We start from the raw sequence: 18570 nt of genomic DNA, 5'->3' as shown, positions 1-18570 counted from the left end.
TGTATTTTTTTTTACTAAAACTAATCAAAACAAAAATATGAAAAATGCAATTATAAAAATTAATAATTTATTTGAAATACTTAATGTTTGGTTAACACCAATGATTAACTCATTTCACCATATCACAATTCTAATATAAAATATGTAATTAAAATAAATTTAAACTTACATTTGAATTATATTTAATAATTTAAAATTATTTATTTAGTTATTTGATGACCAAATATTCATTATTATAAAATAAAAGATAAATTATAAATTCAGTTTTTATATTTGACAGGCGTTGATAAGAATGCATTTAACATGTCTCATAAAGTTAACATTGAAACGTTAAAAGTGCTAGACAATGAGCTATGCATGTAACAGTCAGACTATTTTTTATTATAGTTGAAATCAAGACAAATCTGTATTGGAGTTTGCCTACAATGATTAAAGGTTTAATAACAACAAGATTAGATGTATAATTGCATTCAAAGGTAAATTTGACTAATTTTTACTTTCGGGATGAATTTTAGTGGACTGATGACTATTTTACTAGTTTTTTTTTTATTATTTAAAGTCAAGTGGATCATAAATAAGATTAAGTTACTTATAATGTGAATATTTTCTCTCTTATATTTAGTGTTTTTGTATTTTTTTAAAAAATTATAATAAATTAAAATATATATTTAATTTTATTTATAAATTAGTTTTTTAAATAATTATATTTTAATTCTTATATAAATATTTTTTTATGTCTTAGTTTCTTTTCTCTAATATTGTTAATGGTTGTAAACATGATTAAATTTATAATTTAATTTAAAATAAAATAATTAAAAGAATCAATAGAAAAAAACTAGGAAGAACGGAAGAAAGTGATGTGTTGTTGTTCGTAGTTTGTAACAGGGAAATGGAGAGAAGGAAGCCGAAAGCAGTTTTCATGGCCTTCGGCACTAAAGGCGATGTCTTCCCTATTGCCGTCAGTGTTTCTTCTTCTTCTTCTTCTCTTCTTTACCTCTCTCTGTTTGTTTGCCTAAAAGAGAAGAAAAGAAAGCAACTCATGCTCGCTGTTTTGTGATGATCGAGAGTAAAAAATCGAGGCCTTTTGTTCAACAGTATCTTCTGTTTTATAACATACACAACATTGGGTTGCGAGCACAAGTATTGAGATTTTGTACTGCTTAATATTAGCTAAACTTTGTTTCCCCTTATTGTATATATTGATGATTTTATGCTCTTTTTTATGTTAGTTAAAATTTTGAGCTATTATTCCTCAATATCCTGTTTATACATAGATGTGGTAGAAGATTGTGAATTGCCCTTTCTTTTTCCTTTTATAGTTTAGTTTGGTTTAAAAATGTCTGATTTGCGGAAGTTTGCATTGCAGGCCATTGCTGCAGCTTTTGCTTGTGACCAGAAACAATACGATGTGATGTTAATAACTCACTCCGCACACCAGGTTTGCATTGTAAACATTTACATCCAGTATTGTGTAAAAAAGTGTTGTGTTAGTTTTGGAATCACTCTGGGTACATTTCACTGTCTTTAGTACTGGATGGAACTTCGTTTTTCACAATACTTTAAAAGAGTAATGAATTCTCGTGGTTGCGATTACTCATTCATCATTCTAATGTTACTTGGCAGTCATGGTGCTTTGCTTAACTGTTTTGCCTGTAAGTTATCCATAAAATTTCGAGTAATGAGAAATGACTTTTTATTGATGCGACGGTGATGTTAATTTTTTATTTTTATTTTTTATTTCTACTTCTTTTTTTTTGGCTTTATTTACTGTTAGCTGACACTTGGACATAATATATACTTGCAGAGTTTAAGTCATCACTTGGCTGAAAAGCATGTTCAATATTGCCCTGTTTCATCGCCTCCAGTTCTCTGTGCTGATCAAAATAATTATACTGATGGTTTGAACTATCAATTTGGTTCTAATTATAAAATGTGGACTGCTAATTATGAGGGGATGAAATATATTACTAATGAGTCTTTGATTTTATCAGGGATAGCAGAGTCATCCTTTTTCTTGCAGAAAAGGAAAATTACAATAGATCATAGACGAGAATGCTATTCTTTATTTGAAAGGATATTTGGAGATGGCCCAAGCTTGGACGGTGATCTTATTGTGATAAATTTTTTTGCTTTGGTATTCTAAGTTGAAACTGTAGTCAAGATGGACTTTTTTTGACAAGTTTATGATATCTTTGGGGGATGAGGTTTGATTGATGCTAAGACTTGATGGCAATTGATTCTTAAAAATGTCTTGATTACTTCTTGGGAAGTGCTGAATAATTTTTATAAGACTGCGTTTGTGTTCAAGGAAACACCTAACACTACTGGAATAGAAAATAGAATCACCAATCATATTCTAGTACTAAATATGGTGGGACGGAGTTTGCAGTAAGTGTTCCTGATAGAATGTTATAATAATATTATTTTTCCATGAAATAACATTAAGTGGAATCATCTTGTGTACTTATGAAATTTCTACACTAAGATGTTAAGTGATCTGGTAAAATAGATTTTCGTGATGGTTCAGGAAGGATGGAGCCTTGCAGAGGTTTTTCATGTCCACTGCATTGTAGCTGCTCCATATGTTGTTCCCTACAGGTACTTTCAAGTTCATCCCCACGAATGATATCAAACATTTGGGAATTTGGGTACAGCTTTATACTTGTTTGGTGGCAAGCAATTACACTTCTGTAAGAGCATCAATGGTCATGAACTTCTCCTAACATTTAGAACTCAGATAGTTGAGGTTTCCTTAATAATAAAACATATAATCTTAGAAAATTAGTAAATACCCAATTGGGATTGATTGACAGAGTTATCTTGAATTATTTATTAGTTTCACCTGTTAATTTTTACTTTGATTGCAAGTGTAGGCACAAAATACACAACTCTATTCTGTTGGGAAAGAAAATTGAATTACAATGTTCAAGTGAAAAGCATTATCTCTCATTTCCTTGCCTCAAAATACAACATGCTTTCCATAAAAAATGATTGTGACGATGTGAATGTAAAATGTGTCATCAAGTTGATGATTGACTATAATGTTGGAAGGTACAACACATTTTGAATTTTCGATAATTGCATAATGGATTTTCTGTGCAGTGCACCTGCAACATTTGAAAGTCATTTCCAAAGAGAACTTCCTCTTTTGTATAAATATCTCGTTGATGCTCCTTCTGGTAAGGTATTTCCTTATTTTTATATTCTAATATGTTCAATTTATAAAGATGTTGTGTCAAGTGATTATGTTTATTTTCCCTATTTACAATTAACAAAGAAACCATGGTGTAAAATAAAAACAAAAAGTTCTATTTTCATCTGCAGCAGTTAAAGTAAGGTTGGGAACTGTTGAAACTCTAGGGTTTAGAGAGGGAAAGGGGAAAAGAAAGAATGATGGCTAATATTGATGAGTAGATACTACACACAAATACAATAACCTAATGCACCTACTTATACAACTAATTAGGTGGGCCAAGCACTAGTAAAATACCCAACTCCGCTACTAGCCAACCCTTATAACAAGAACTAATGCTTATATGTTGATTTTTCTCTTTTTAATAATCTTGATTATAGGTCTGCTGGAAGGATGTGATTCATTGGATGTGGCCTCTTTTCACAGAAAGTTGGGGATTATGGAGAAATGATGACTTGCATATTAGTCCACATCCTTTTACTGTTTGTTTCCTATACTTTTTTTGCGGCTTCTAGAAAAAAATAATTTCTATCCTAATATTCTGTGTTTCAAACAATATGCTACCTGAGTTAGATTGCTATAGTAGACATGTACCCTTGCAGAGAAGTATGGGGTACCGTCATTCTTTTGAATTCACAGCGGCACTTCTTTTTTTGGTGATTTCAGGATCCAGTAACAGGCATTCCTACTTGGCATGATAGACCACAATCTCCTCTTTTGATGTTAGTGATGGATTTTGAATGCATGAGTTTTTTTCAATACAATTTAGTTTTGATGAAATTCTTATGGGACTTACCTGATCAACTTCATATTTTCGTTTTTTTGGCATTGATGCTTGAATATTTCCAGGGTTGTTTGTGTGCTATTCTAGATCAAGATGTGTGGAATTTGGAAATGATGTATTTTAAGGCCTACAGTTAGTGAGGCTTTAAGGATTTTTTTATTTTATTTTGTATGCAAAAAAACTTTTGTTTCTCATGTGTGACTTGTAAGTTTGAGTAAGTTCAACAAAATGGCAACTGGTGTATAATATTTACATGAACTTTTGAATTGATAGGCAATACTAGTTCTGATTTTTATCACTGATTCTGTATATTGTTCAACAGGTATGGTTTTAGTAAAGAAGTTGTTGAATGTCCTGGTATGTTTTTGTGTATTTCATATAAACTTTTCTTTCACTACCCAAGTACAGGCCCTAAATATCTATTTCTGTGATGTTGCCTGTTTAGAGTTGGTGTTACTTGCTTTTGAATTAATTCTCTTCTGTGTGCATCTATATCCCTTTCTTTTATTTATCCATTTAGACATAATATTGTCCTGATATTAAACCACAAATTGGGAGAGTTTTGTATGAAGTGCTCCAATAAACACCTTTCAAATTATGTTGTCACATTCAAGTGTCTTTTGGCACCAATTGGTACCACACTGAGCAATGACTTTCTGCAATCATGGTCTGGAATCCCTAGTTATGTAGGAATCAAATTGGAAGAATAAAAATGGAGAATGTATCAAGACATTGAACATAACATGAACCATACAGCCATATAGTGTGTGTGTGTCTCTACATAAATATCTTGTAAATTTTCATTCCTATCAAGCACTCAATCAAGCAGAAATGGAACCTTAAACGAAGTTATTAAAAGAGACATTTTGATTAACTAGATTTCTGAAAATTTAGTTTTTGACTGAGTTTAATAATATTGTGTGATCCATGTGTAGTCAACCTCTCTAACCATGACTTTTCAAAAGGCTTTCTTACTAACAACAACAACAACCAAACCTTACAGTCAAGCAAAAATAAGAACGTTAAACAAAGTTATTAAAAAAGACATTTTGATTAACTAGATTTCTGAAAATTTAGTTTTTAATTAAGCTCCATGACGTCGTGTGATCCATGTAGCTGACCTCTCTTAGTGAGATAAGGCTTGGTTGTTGCTGTTGTTGTTAATAGAAAAGCCTTTTGAAAAGTCATTGTTAGTGAGGATGTATCAGTCTATTTCCCTATCCATAAATGATGTCCTAGATGTTATATTATAATGTTGGAATGCTTTTAACAAATTTTGTTTTCTTATTTGGAGCATGCTTTAGAGCCTCTATTACATTTGTTTTTAAATTTTCAGTTTCATAACCTGATTAAATTTAATGCATTGACAGCATATTGGCCATCAAAAGTGCGGGTTTGTGGGTTTTGGTTTCTCCCGCCTGAATGGCAATTTACATGTGAGAAATGCAGAGAAATTTCCGTATATTCATCAGGACATCAATATGCTATAGATGACTTATGTCCCGGTCATTTAGAGTTGCAGAACTTTATAAAAACTACACCAATTTTTATCGGATTGAGTTCTATTGGAAGGTACAACATGCTTCAATTTTGTCTTCAACCTTGTATCTTAATAGAGTTGTCAATTTAGTCATTGTAATTATGTATTTTTTCATACCTGATATTTTTCTTATTCATTTGCAGCATGGGTTTTTTGAAAGACCCTTGTGCATTTATTTCTGTTCTTCAGACTGTTCTGAACTCCACAAATTACAGATTTATTCTATTTACGGCTGGATATGAACCCTTAGAATCAACTGTTCGTACCATTGCTGCTGAAGCTTCATTTGGGCAGAAAAATTGGAGTGAAGATTGTGTCCTTCTTTGTAACGGGCGACTGCTGTGTTTTTCTGGGTGTGTTTTCTTTAGCTACTTCTCTACAATAAATTTTAAGCTAGGGTGGAAAGGGAGTTCCTTTTAATAGCAAAACTGGGATTTCTATAGTTACATCCCGCTTTCTGGGTTTTACTAATTTGAGTTTTAATTCAATTTGGATTGCTGATATAGTGTAACTTGTTACAATTGTAGTTATGATTTTGTATGATCTTATCTATTCTACTCTAATATAGAATAAAAGTTTACATTTTTTTTCTGAAATTCTTTGAAATGAAAGAAAATGATAAAAAGAATTGACATGCTTTTATATAATTTGAGTAGTTCTGTACCATATGATTGGCTTTTCCCAAAGTGTGCTGCTGTAATTCACCATGGAGGCAGGTAGGAGAATTCATATTCTGATCCCGTGGCTGTTTTGATATTATCACCAAATTGAAGCATTCATGAGGGATGCTTACTAATATATTTTTGCATGGAATGCCTATCTGTAAATAGCGGAACTACTGCAGCTGCGTTACAGTCAGGCACACCACAGGTTGGTAGTTATTCAATTCCTTGCTGTCATACATCCATTATTAGACACAGATACTTGTTGCATGATTTTTGACATCCTTGAGACAATGAACAAGGCACAAAAGAATACACGCTTTGTGCTAAAATCTGTCTGATACTTGGATATTATATGTAGTGAAGGATGACAACTGTTGAATTAGTCCAGATTTACATAGTGCTAACCGTGGATTCTTTTTACTTCGTTTTATTTTTAGTTGCATGAACATTTTCTAAGGTTGTAGTTTTGGCATTTTTACACACTAGTATACTATTTAAGGGTTGTTAGATTTACTGCGAGATGTACTTGACATGGTTGAGCAAACTTGCAGGTAGTATGCCCTTTCATGCTAGATCAGTTTTACTGGGCGGAGAGAATGTATTGGCTTGGTGTTTCGCCTGAACCACTCAATAGAAATCATTTGGTCCCTCATAAATATGATCATACAAGTGTCCAGGAAGCTGCACATGTGCTATCACTTGCAATACATGATGCATTATCATCAACAATCAAAGCACGGGCTGCAGAAATTGCCCAAAGAATATTGCTTGAGGTAATAAATATTCTTAAAATAGGTGATTTTTTGTATTTTCTTTTTTTAATTGTCTGAATCACTATTTAGAACTAAATTGCTATTTGAATAATGTGATTTTTTTAGTTATTTTATAAAATGCGGTGTATAGTTTACTAGTTAAGACATTTTATAAAGTTTGCTTTTGATTTGATCTAAAAAGTCTATGCCTAAAGGTGCTATAGCTATACATAGATTTTGTTATGCATACATGATCCTTCAACTTTCAGGATGGCGTGAAGGAGGCAATTAAGTACCTCAAGGAAGAATTGGGTTTAAATTGAGATAGTGAAGGGATTGAAATGTTGCAAGAAGAATGCACTAATTTTTTCCTTGCGATTGTATTATGTCACCATTCACCAATTCAGCTCAATATATATTTTGTCCTTTCTATTGTAATGGATCTATTATTGTATATGATCGTTCTGAAAAGATATTAAAGACTACCATTGCATTCGCACATTCAAGCGCTAACCACCAGAAGATGAAGCTTTTCTGCGCCACAATAATCAATTCTGGAGTGGGGATTTCTTCCAACGTCTTAGTTCCTAAAATTTTCAAATGATAAAAAATTAATTAAACTGTAGATTTTGAAGACTAACAGTATTTATATAATTAAGTTTGAGAAAGATTTAATATTAAATATTTATTTTAAAAAAATATATTTTATTTTAATTTCATTTTTATACAAAAAAATTTGGCTCCTTATTTTAGAAATAAACATTTCTTAAATATAATCTGAAGTGTGTATCACATGACAAGTTTGTTTAACAAAAATAGCTTTTTTTCTTGTTATGGTAGCTGAAATAGGAAATTACTAATATTTTTTTAATGTTATTTTTTTAAAAAAAACTACTCTGTAACTAATAGTTAAAAGTAATTTTTTTCATTTCTTATTTCATTATTCTTGAACAATTTCTTTTATCGCCTTGACTTTTAAGATCTTATTACCATTATTGCTTTAACATTCTATTCGTTTAAAATTATTTGACTATTAAATCACATTAAAGTGTCACTGAATCATTAAATTCTTTTTTTATAAGATAAAATCATGAAATAATAATATAAATTAATTTATATTAATTTGTTTAATAAAAATATTTTAAAATTTGAGTAAATTAAAATTTTATAATTATTTAAAAATATATAGTTATTAATTTTTTTAATTTTAGACTACAAATTAATGATGTTTTTATATATTATTTTATATCTACTGGCTAACAACTAATTTTATTAAACTTTTTAATTTAAATAAGATTGCTTTTCAACTTTCGTCTTTTAGTGTAGCTCTCTGTTAGTTTTTCCGTATTTTAAATTCTTTAAAAAGACTTCAACTAATAAACAAATACTATTGTTAACTGTAATAAAAGATTGTGTTACCTTCTCATTATTATTTCTAGAGATTATACTTACAAGTAATTATTATCAATGTTTCTTAAATGTTAAGAAATATAATTAATAAGAGGATTTGACTTGAAAGTAATAAAAAATAATAATAAATTAGCAAGAGAATAAAAATGAAGAAATCAAGTGGTAGTTATATGGATACTTGAGTTTTATCTTGTAATTATTTATATATATTTTTATTTAATTTTAAATAATTATAATTATCAATTATCTAATTGATTATTATTTCTAATGATCATGTAAAAATAACAATTTTTTCATATAAGTGTTATCTTAATAATCATAAATTATAACAATCAAATAAAAGTATTAAGATTTATTAAATTTGTTAAATTTAATTATCTAATTGAAAGCATAAGTGATATATTAATCCTCTTAATGTAACATCCTTAATTTTGTATTCAATTTATATAATAAATTATGACAAAATAAAATAAATATAATCATTTTTTCTTAAAACAAATAGTATGAAAATGTGATGGAATTAAAACTTTTTTGTAAATAAATTATTTCACGAAACTTTATAAAAATATTAAAAATAAAAAATGATAAATTATACCTTAATTATTAAATTTATATTGAAAACTATAACATCCCTATTCTTTTCTATTCATAAATTTTGATAAAATTTAAATAAAATAAATAACATTTTAGATTAATTAAGATTGTGTCATGTTGATTTAAATCTTAAAATCATTATTTACAGTATACTCTATCAAACTTTTTAAGTATCTAAATTTGACATCAAATTGTTTACATAGCAAAATTAATAACTTAATTAAAATTATTACAACCTTAATATAACTTAAATCTTAACAAAACAAATTCTTCCATGCAACACCACTAAAAATATGATCCTAAAATGAATCATATTTCATTTTAATTCTTGAAAAGTGGTTGTAAAGGTGAGTGTTTATTGCCCTACTAAATCCTTTATTTTATGAATAAAACAGTAATACAAAAATATTCTTATAGCAAAATAATACTAGTTTTTATATTATATTAATGAACTTACAACATATCAAACTTCATAACAAACATATCCTTAATATATCAAAACATACACTAAGACTATACCATTCATACATTCTTATATCAATCAATATGTCATAATATGTGAGTTCTAATCATATTAATCAATGCATTACAATACATGCATTATAATCATACTCGCTAATTTATTACAATACCTGTATTATAATCACACCAATCAATTTATTACAATAAACATATTATAATCACAAGATCACTGGATTATAACTTAGACATCATAAGTACACATTCATTACCCCTAGAATCTCTTGAGGTCTTCATAGTATAAACAGTTGGTGGATAGCCAGAGCAACACAAATATAATGTGTGCCGACCTAGCCCCTTTTAGCAAAAGTGTGGTCACGAGTATAGGTCAGGAAATGAGTGTTAGGGTTGTGACGCTTTCAGTCTCAATAGTTTGTGCACAATTTAAAAGAAAGCATTCACCACCTACATTTCCCCAAGTTTTTTCAAAATCGATTTCATTTTCTGTACTTCCAATGTATCTCTCTCACTATCTATACATATTTTCATCACTTTCTTGTGACACACCATTTTCTCAACAATTCTCTTTTCATGATTTCTTTTCACATCCAATCATTTTCACATTTTCTTAACAATTCAAACAACACTTTATACAAATTCATATTCTCAAATATTCACGCCAATAGTCATCTCAATTTTTTCTTACACATAATCAATTTCACATTCACAACAATATATAATCATAATACTGTTTTATTAAATTATAATTAAATCATAAAATAATTTTGCCAGAGGTCGAACACCTCTAGACTCAGTTCCAATCATACAGTTAAAACATATTGAAATTAAATCACATACTATAGTCATATTGTCGAAGATCACACTCTCTCAATCTTTAATAAAAATCTATCCTAAAGTTTAGTCTTTTACTTAGTACATATTGTTCAAGATAATAATTCACAATATCAACCATACATACAAAATAATTAATAGCAAAATCGTAGGAACTTCTTAAAACATGTTTTATTCATAATCCTTACTATGAAATTTTGCTTAGATAGTTTTGGAAATAAGTCATAGGTTTTCATGTCTAAAAATCCATTTTTCTAGCACTGTAGTTCTATGAAAACATTAAGGCTCTACTATCTACGATAGGAAAGTTTTAAGTTTTTAAACTAAAAACATGTAGATAGGATATAGGATTTGGGATCAACTCCCCTAACCTGGAAATAGATCTCTCACAACCAAAGGGAAGAGAGGTAGTGTTCTAAGACCAAGATCTCCTTAGGATTAAGAGGGAAGTGCAACATTTCGAAGGAGATATTGTCTAAAGACCAAGTTTCTCCTATATATTACGAAGTAAAGTACTTTTAAGAAAGGAGAAAATAAAGAAATAGAAGTGAGATTGAAAGATTGAACTCCAAGAAACATACTTGAGATCAAGAGGAAAAGATGTTAGAGCTCAAATTCAGAAGAAATTCAGGATTTAAGGAGGTTTTCTTTGAGGAAAGGAAGTGAGAGAACGAAGAAAGAAGGTTGAGAAAGGTTTCTTGGCTTTCAATACAAGTTTTATAATGAAAATCCTTTAAATATTCTTCAAAACTAGACAAAAATTGCTACTCTTGTGCTGGTATTTTCACTCGAGCGATAGTATTTTTGCTTGAGCGAAAACATGACGAAGAGCTACCTATTTCTGTCGCGAATTTTCGCTTGAACGAGAGTACAGATGAGAAAATCTGATCCGTTGTCACTTGAACATAAAATTTTCACTTGAGCTAAAAAAAATATTCTCCTGAACTAAAAGGAATATTCTCTCTATATATTTTTTTAGAAACTCTTCTATTTTGTAAACAAGAAAATGCAATTGAAAATTAGGGTGTTACACATAATTTTTGTACCCAAATTATTTCTTAATTCTATTAACCTATTAATTGTATGATCACCAATCAATTGATTAACTATGATTTATCATTGAGTAGATCAATCAATCAATAATAATAATAATAATAATAATAATAACAACAAAAAAGAAGTAACTATAATAAACAATTAACATCAATAGCATAAAATCAAATCAAAGCTCAAAAGGGTTACATCACAAGTATTCATGTCAATCTCGTGGTAAGAGGTGTTCAATTTTGCATAGTTATAACATTCAATACAAAAGAAACTAAACAAAAAATATAGTAATTCTAAATATACAAGAAAAAAAATTCTCTTAATACGTGAGAATACTATTTTGTTATAGAAAAAGTCTTTTTGAAATTCAGTAGAGATGACACTTAGAATGAAGGAGAACGATAGAATATTAGAGATTTGTAGAGTTTTGAGATGGAAGACTAAAGTTTTAATGCGCAGAGGAGAGAGAGCTCTTATCACCGTTCTTCCTCAAAATTAGATTTCAAATTCAAAAGGATAAAATTTATATCCAAATTCAAAATTAGATTTCAAATTTAAAATTCCTACTCAAAATTAAATTTCAAAATATAAATTTCAAATTTAAAGTCCACCCAATCTTTTTCTCATCTTAACAACTATTCTTCATGATTCGACCTATTTTAATCAAATTACATCATCATCACATTATACAATAACTATTTTAATGAAAAATAGGCTAAAATACTATAGATAAATGATAGAATGATGGTTTATCATTAGCTTATTTGCTAATTTTTCAAAATGCACCTTTAATGATAACCATTTACATTAATTTCTTAAAAAATAACATATAATGATTTTTTAAAAGAAATTACTATTAACCACTTATATTAATTTCTTTAAAATAGTAAATAGTTCTTTCCTAAAATTATATATGATGTGTACTGAATAAGACACTCCTCAGTCATTACAATAGAAAAAGGAAACTGAACTCTCTTTCGGCCTGACACTAGGATGAAGGGTATCCGCACCCTTTCGGCTTAATTAAAATAATTGAAAGATTAATAGTCAATAATCAAGAAGAAAAAGACTAATTACCTAAATAATAAAAATGCTAAAACAGGACTGATTCATGAAACCCATTAGCCTAATATATTATTTATAAAAAGGAAGTAAGAAGCACAGGTAAAGGGTTGACTTTTGAATATTAAATAGCATTTATTACCCTACATTGAATATTGGCTTTATCACCAGAGTGCCTTTGTAGGTACCTCACCACGTCATAGCAGAGAAGAATATGGAATATTCCACAAGGACATCACGATAAGAGAAAAGACTATAGAAGACTAGTTTATCCCTAACAGGAACATTTTTGGCGCCCACCGTAGGGTTCGATTTGCCTCAACTTCAAGAAGATATGGTGCTAACTAGGAGTCAACAGGAAGGCCCCAGCCAGCCATGGACAATGTCATGCTAACAAGGAGACCATATGCAAAATCTGCCTATGCCAGAAGTTCTACTTGAAAGGGGAGCTCAGTAGTAAGGCAATTAAAGGTAGAAACGATGGAGATACACGTCTATGGGAAAGGGATGCTCTCGAGTTATCGGCATTACGTAGAGAGAACGCTAACTTGATAAGCCAAAAACACTTCAACAAACAAGGACTAGTTCCTAAGTTGGACGAGACAGAATCTCAGGTCGTAGTCCTTTTCTCCAATCAATTTTGGAAGCGAAATTACCAGATAATTGGAAGGGAATAATACTGGAAAAATATGATGGAAGTTTTGATCCGGAGGAACACGTTGATATCTTCACTACTCAAGTCAGCCTATACATAGATGATGATGCTTTACTATGCTAGATATTTCTGACATCGCTTCGGGTCCAGCCCTAAACTGGTTCACCAAGCTACCGCCTGCATCTATTAACTCATTTGCAACACTGATTACATGCTTCAATCTATAGTTAGCTACCAATTGTCCTCATCAATTGACCTCAATGGCTCTGGTCAACATTCGTCAAGAGAAGAAAGAAATACTCAGAGCTTTTATGAAATGATCTTCAGAAAAGTGGCCCTCTCTATTCGAGACCTAGACCTGGCAGCTATTGTGAGACAATGATGCTTTACTATGCTAGATATTTTTGGCATCACTTCGGGTCCAGCCCTAAACTGGTTCAACAAACTATCGCCTACGTCTATTAACTTATTTGCAACATTGGTTACACGCTTCAATCTACAGTTCGCTACCAGTTGTCCTCATCAATTAACCTCAGTGGCTCTGGTCAACATTCGTCAAGAGAAGAAAGAAACACTCAAAGCTTTTATGGAACGATCTTCAGAAAAGTGGCCCTCTCTATCTGTGACCTAGACCTGGCAGTTGTTGTGCACCACCTCACAATAGCACTGAGATTGAGACTATTTGTTAACAATATTTGCAAAAAACCTCTTGCTGATTTAAATGAATTGCGCAGCTAAGCAACTAAGTACATGCCGATGGAAGAGCTGGCCGAGTTTCGTAACCAAGCTCGAATGGAGCAAGGCCTTAGTCGACGAGAATTTGAGGGAAGCGAGCATCTCAGGAACAAACAAGAAAATAAAGACCATAAGATTGGAGCAAAAAAACTACCGAGAGGGCCCAGGTATTCAAGTTACACAACATTGAATACTAATTGGTCTAGAGTACTTGAACAAGCATTGGCAACAGAAATACTGAATCCCTAAAAGGGTAAACACCCCTTCTCGGGCAAATAAATCAAAGTCATGTCAATATCATAGGAATGGGGACACACCACCAAAGAGTGCATAACCCTTAAGGACAACATTGAAGACTTGATAAAAGCGGGACACCTTCAAGGCTTTGTAACTAAGTGGACGAAAACGGAACACGGTCAATGGATTGAGCAACCAAGGTAGCGTGATGACAGAAAAGAGCGACGTCATAGTATATCAAAGGAACGGCCCTAGAAACATCGTGATGAACAGGAAAATCAACCATGCTGTATTATAAACACCATCGCAAGAGGATTTGCTAGGGTTAGATCCACTAACTCAGCCCAGAAAGACATTTGTGGCAGGTTTGGTCAATAAATAATATCTCAGTGGGAAATAGAGTCCGAATCCCACCTATAACATTTACAGATTGAGATTTCCAAGGGGTAGACCCTGTAAAAGATGACCTTATGGTCATAAGCATGGATATCCACAACTGCAATGTCCAAAAAATCCTAATTGACCAAGGGAGTTCAGTTGACATCTTGTACTAGAATACCTTCAAGCAGTTGGGTATCCCCGAAGAGGAGTTAAGAGATTATGATGAACCGCTTCTTGGATTTTCAAAGGAACGAGTGGAGACTCGAGGACGTATTGACCTGTACACTCTGTTCGGTATTGAAAGGGAAGGAAGGCGCATTAAAGTAACCTACCTGGTGGTTCATGCAAGTACTTCATATAACATATTGCTAGGAAGCCCTTCCCTGAACAAGCTAAAAGTTATCATATCCACTCCTCACCTAGCCATGAAATTCTCCTTAGATAGAGGAAGAATAATCACTATCCACGCCGACCAAAAGCTCGCTATGCTATTTTGCAAGTCTACACCTGAAACCTTTGCCCAATCCCAGTTGAGATGTCAACATAATTTATCCCAAGATAGGAGCCGACTCCTATGATCTGGAACTCTATCCAAGAATAGATGAAGAGTTCCGGGTCGAGCCTAATGAAGAAAAAAGAAGTTTTTAGCTAGGAAGAAGGCCTGATTAGATCACTTACCTAGAAGCCGAGTTATTTCAAGACAAACAACAAGCAATCCGAGAAGTACTCATCAACCACGCCAAATTGTTCATGTGGACGGCAGCGGATATACTCAGCAAAGATCCAAGTTTCTTGTGTTACTAGTCCATAAGGGAGCCAAGTTGGTTGCCCAAAAAAAGAGAAGAACAGGCTTGAGTAGTTCGAGATAAGAGTGATAAGCTTTTAACAACAAGATTTATCCAAGAGGTTCAATATTCAACATGGTTGACTAATGTAGTTATGATAAAAAAAAAAAAAAGCAAACGAAAAGTGAAGGATGTGCACAAACTTCACGGACTTGAATAAGCATGCCCCGAAGATGCTTACCCCTGCCTAATATTGATACCTTAGTAGATGGAGTAGCGAGACACAAATTTCTCAGTTTCCTTGACGCATACTCCGGATACAATCAAATCAGGATGCATGGAAGAAAAAAAAAACCTTCATCACAGAATCGGCTAATTTTTGCTTTAGGGTCATGCCTTTCGGTTTAAAATAAGCAGGTGCAACATACCAAAAGTTAATGGATAAAATCTTCACAAAGCAGCTCAGGAGGTGCATGGAAGTATATGTGGACGACACGGTCATCAAATCTACATCAATTGATGAGCATATAGTGAATCTAACCAATGTCTTTTCGAAAGCAAGGCGACATGGAAAGCGTTTTAACCCCGACAAGTGTACATTCAGCATGTCTGGAGGTAAATTATTAGGATTTATGCTCTCGAAATGAGGGATTCAGGCGAAATTAGACAAATGTTAGGCAATTCTTAATATCTGCAGCCCCAATACTGTCAAAGAAGTACAACGGTTGACTGGCAGAATAGCTGTGCTATCTCGATTTCTTCCTAAGATGGCAGAGAAGTCACGACCATTCGCAGAGCTTCTTAGGAAGGCACAGAAATTCAAATGGTCTAAAGAATGTGAAATTGCCTTCAGACAATTTAAGACCATCTTAGCAACGCCACTCATCCTAACTAAGCCTAAACCTGATTTGGACATGATAGTCTATCTTGCGCTGTCAGACAAAGCCATCAGCTCAGTCCTCCTACAAGAGACACCAGAACACTTTATGATGTTGGTGTATTTCATTAGCCAAACACTATATGTCGCTGAGACCCGATATCAGTTAATGGAAAAAACTGTCTTGGCGTTGGTCCACACAACATAACGATTGAGACATTATTTCCAGTGTCACTGAATTATGGTACATATTGATTGTCCAATCGCGAAGGTACTTCGTAAGCCAGAACTGGCCAGACGGATGATGGCATGGGCGGTTAAGTTATCTCAATACGACATTCATTTTGAGGCACGAGGACCTCTTAAAAGCCTAAGTCCTTGTAGAATTTCTTAACAAATTTCATCCTCAGATTATGCTTGGCACCAACATATAGAGCTTACATGTGGACGGATCATCAAATCTTCATGGCAGTGGAGCAGGGGTCATCTTAGAAGGAGCAAACAAGGTGACCTTAGAACAATCAATATGATTCGGATTCAAGGCTTCCAACAATCAGGCCAAATACAAGGCACTGCTTGTGACCTCAGGTTAGCAAAGGAGATCGAGGTCAGAAGAATCACATGTTGGAGCAACTCCCAAATAACTGCCGAGCAGGTTAACGACGCTTACCAAGCCAAAGGCCCCACCATGTTGAAGTACTATCAATAATTTAAAAAGTTACACCATGAATTTGATGAGATACATGTTTGCCACACCCTGCGAAATCTAAATGAACAAGCCGACAGGCTAGTCATCAGAAACCGTGACAACTCCAAAGCATAATACAACAAGAAATTAGCACCCGAGTATTTTCAAACATGAATGCATGGAAATTGAAGATGCACCTCGAAATTGGATGACAGACATCGTCCAATATATTGTCAACAATAAACTCCCAGACAATCTGGACCATGCCAAACGCCTTAGCGAAAGTAGGCTAATTACGTCATGAGGAAAATTCATAAAGGCATCTGTGAAACCCATTCAAGAGGATGAACAATAGCAGCAAAGGTATTAAGGGCAAGCTATTACTAGCCGACCTTGTTTAAAGAATGTGACCTTTTTGTCAAAAAATGTATTTCATGTCATCAACACAGACCACTCATACATCAGTCTATTGAGACTCTACACTCCATTGCCTTACCTTCTTCGCCTTTCGCTATATGGGGAATGGACTTGCTGGGCCCATTTTCTTTGGCCAAAGGAGTGCAAGTTTCTTCTCGTCACTGTTGACTATTTTACATAATGGATTGAAGCCGAACCCCTCATGACTATCACGGCTAACAATATTCAAAAGTTCACTTGGAAGAATATCATTACATGTTTCAGCATACCAAATACCTTGGTCACTGATAGCGGACTTTAATTCACAGATTGGTGCTTTAATGAGTTTCTAGGACTTAAAATAAAACACAAGGTCACTTCAGTTGAGCACCCCCAAAGTAATGGTCAGGCCGAAGCAGCAAACAAGGTTATTCTTCATGAACTTAAAAGACACTTAGGATCAGCAAAAGGAGAGTGGGCCGAGAAGCTACCCAAAATTTTGTGGGCGTATCATTGTAGCCTCTAAACCACTACAAAAGAAACACTTTTTTGACTGACATATGGAACTAAAGCTATGATTCTCGTTGAGATCAATGAACCTTCTTTTCGGAGACAACACTTCGAAGAAGAAGCAAATTCAATTTCCTTAAGTACCCACCTGGACGTCATCAACGAAGTCCGAGACTAGGCTATTATTATGCTCGAAGCAAGCATAAGGTTGATGTCACAGAAGTATAATTCAAAACTCAGACCAAGATAGTTTCAAATCGAAGATCTAGTTTGGAGAGCAACCGGTGAAGCGTGTCGTGACCAACGAGAAGAAAAACTTGCCGCTAATTGGGAAGGACCCTTTCAGGTAGCAACCAGCTTAAAGAATGGATCTTAAAAGATTGAGACTCTCGAGGGAAAAGCTATACCAAGAACGTAGAATGTATCACATCTCAAGCATTACTATAGCTAAGATAGTGGTATCTTGTAAATTCAGTGCACTTTTTTCCTCGCTCGGGTTTTGTCCTTTTAAAAGAATGTGAAAAGCGGTTTTTCTAAGAAGATTTTTAACGAGACACTTCATCAATAAAGACAGCTCTTCTTACAAGATGTACTTTTATTTATTATTCCCTCCCGAGTACTTCACTCGGCTAAGGTTGAATCAAATATTCCCTCCTGACTACCCCACTTGACTAAGGTTGAATTAAATATCTCCTCCTGAGTATCTCATTCTGCTAAGGTTGAATTAGATTCCATCACGAGTACTTTACTCAACTATGACTTAATCAAAAACTCCTGAAAAACACTCTCGGCTGTAGTCACCGGATGTTGAGCCTTCTCAAGATCAAGGATAGGTTCCAAAGCCAAATTTTGGGCCAGAACTATGGCTCAGGTTTGGAGCTCACAAAACCAAGCCCATTTTGATCTTTTATCCTAGCCATCTAGAAGGGTCCTCCCGGCCTCCGACAC

General features: G+C 33.0%; 1 protein-coding gene across 6 annotated transcripts; it reads left to right on the top strand.

Moving 5' to 3' along the window:
* The first annotated feature begins 857 nt into the window (after nt 1-857).
* On the top strand, nt 858-7417 carry LOC113846690 (sterol 3-beta-glucosyltransferase UGT80B1). 6 transcript variants are annotated; one of them, XM_027475256.1, is made up of 15 exons: nt 876-958; nt 1367-1438; nt 1805-1898; nt 1992-2134; nt 2528-2598; nt 3103-3184; nt 3574-3675; nt 3860-3915; nt 4300-4334; nt 5348-5549; nt 5661-5870; nt 6174-6233; nt 6348-6387; nt 6734-6955; nt 7204-7318. In XM_027475256.1, the coding sequence occupies exons 1-15, from the start codon at nt 890-892 to the stop codon at nt 7255-7257; spliced, it is 1512 nt and encodes a 503-aa protein (XP_027331057.1). In that variant the 5' UTR covers nt 876-889; the 3' UTR covers nt 7258-7318. The 6 variants fall into 6 exon arrangements, 5 of the variants coding, with proteins under 5 accessions (XP_027331057.1, XP_027331065.1, XP_027331030.1 ...); XM_027475264.1 differs by having other exon boundaries at nt 1805-1916; nt 1998-2134; XM_027475229.1 differs by having other exon boundaries at nt 1805-2134.
* Nucleotides 7418-18570: the final 11153 nt, after the last annotated feature.

This window comes from Abrus precatorius, unplaced genomic scaffold, assembly GCF_003935025.1.
Source record: "Abrus precatorius isolate BTA unplaced genomic scaffold, Abrus_2018 Scaffold10, whole genome shotgun sequence".
Classification (NCBI taxonomy): domain Eukaryota; kingdom Viridiplantae; phylum Streptophyta; class Magnoliopsida; order Fabales; family Fabaceae; genus Abrus; species Abrus precatorius.
Note: the sequence above shows the minus strand (reverse complement) of the source record. Positions and strands in the feature narration are given on the sequence as shown.

Bases quoted from the DNA above. Each gene is read 5' to 3' on its own strand.
- LOC113846690 (XM_027475229.1), top strand. From the start codon at position 890: ATGGAGAGAAGGAAGCCGAAAGCAGTTTTCATGGCCTTCGGCACTAAA. The intron at 959-1,366 runs GTCAGTGTTTCT...TTTGCATTGCAG, and splicing joins GCGATGTCTTCCCTATTGCC to GCCATTGCTGCAGCTTTTGC. The intron at 6,234-6,347 runs GTAGGAGAATTC...ATCTGTAAATAG, and splicing joins GTAATTCACCATGGAGGCAG to CGGAACTACTGCAGCTGCGT.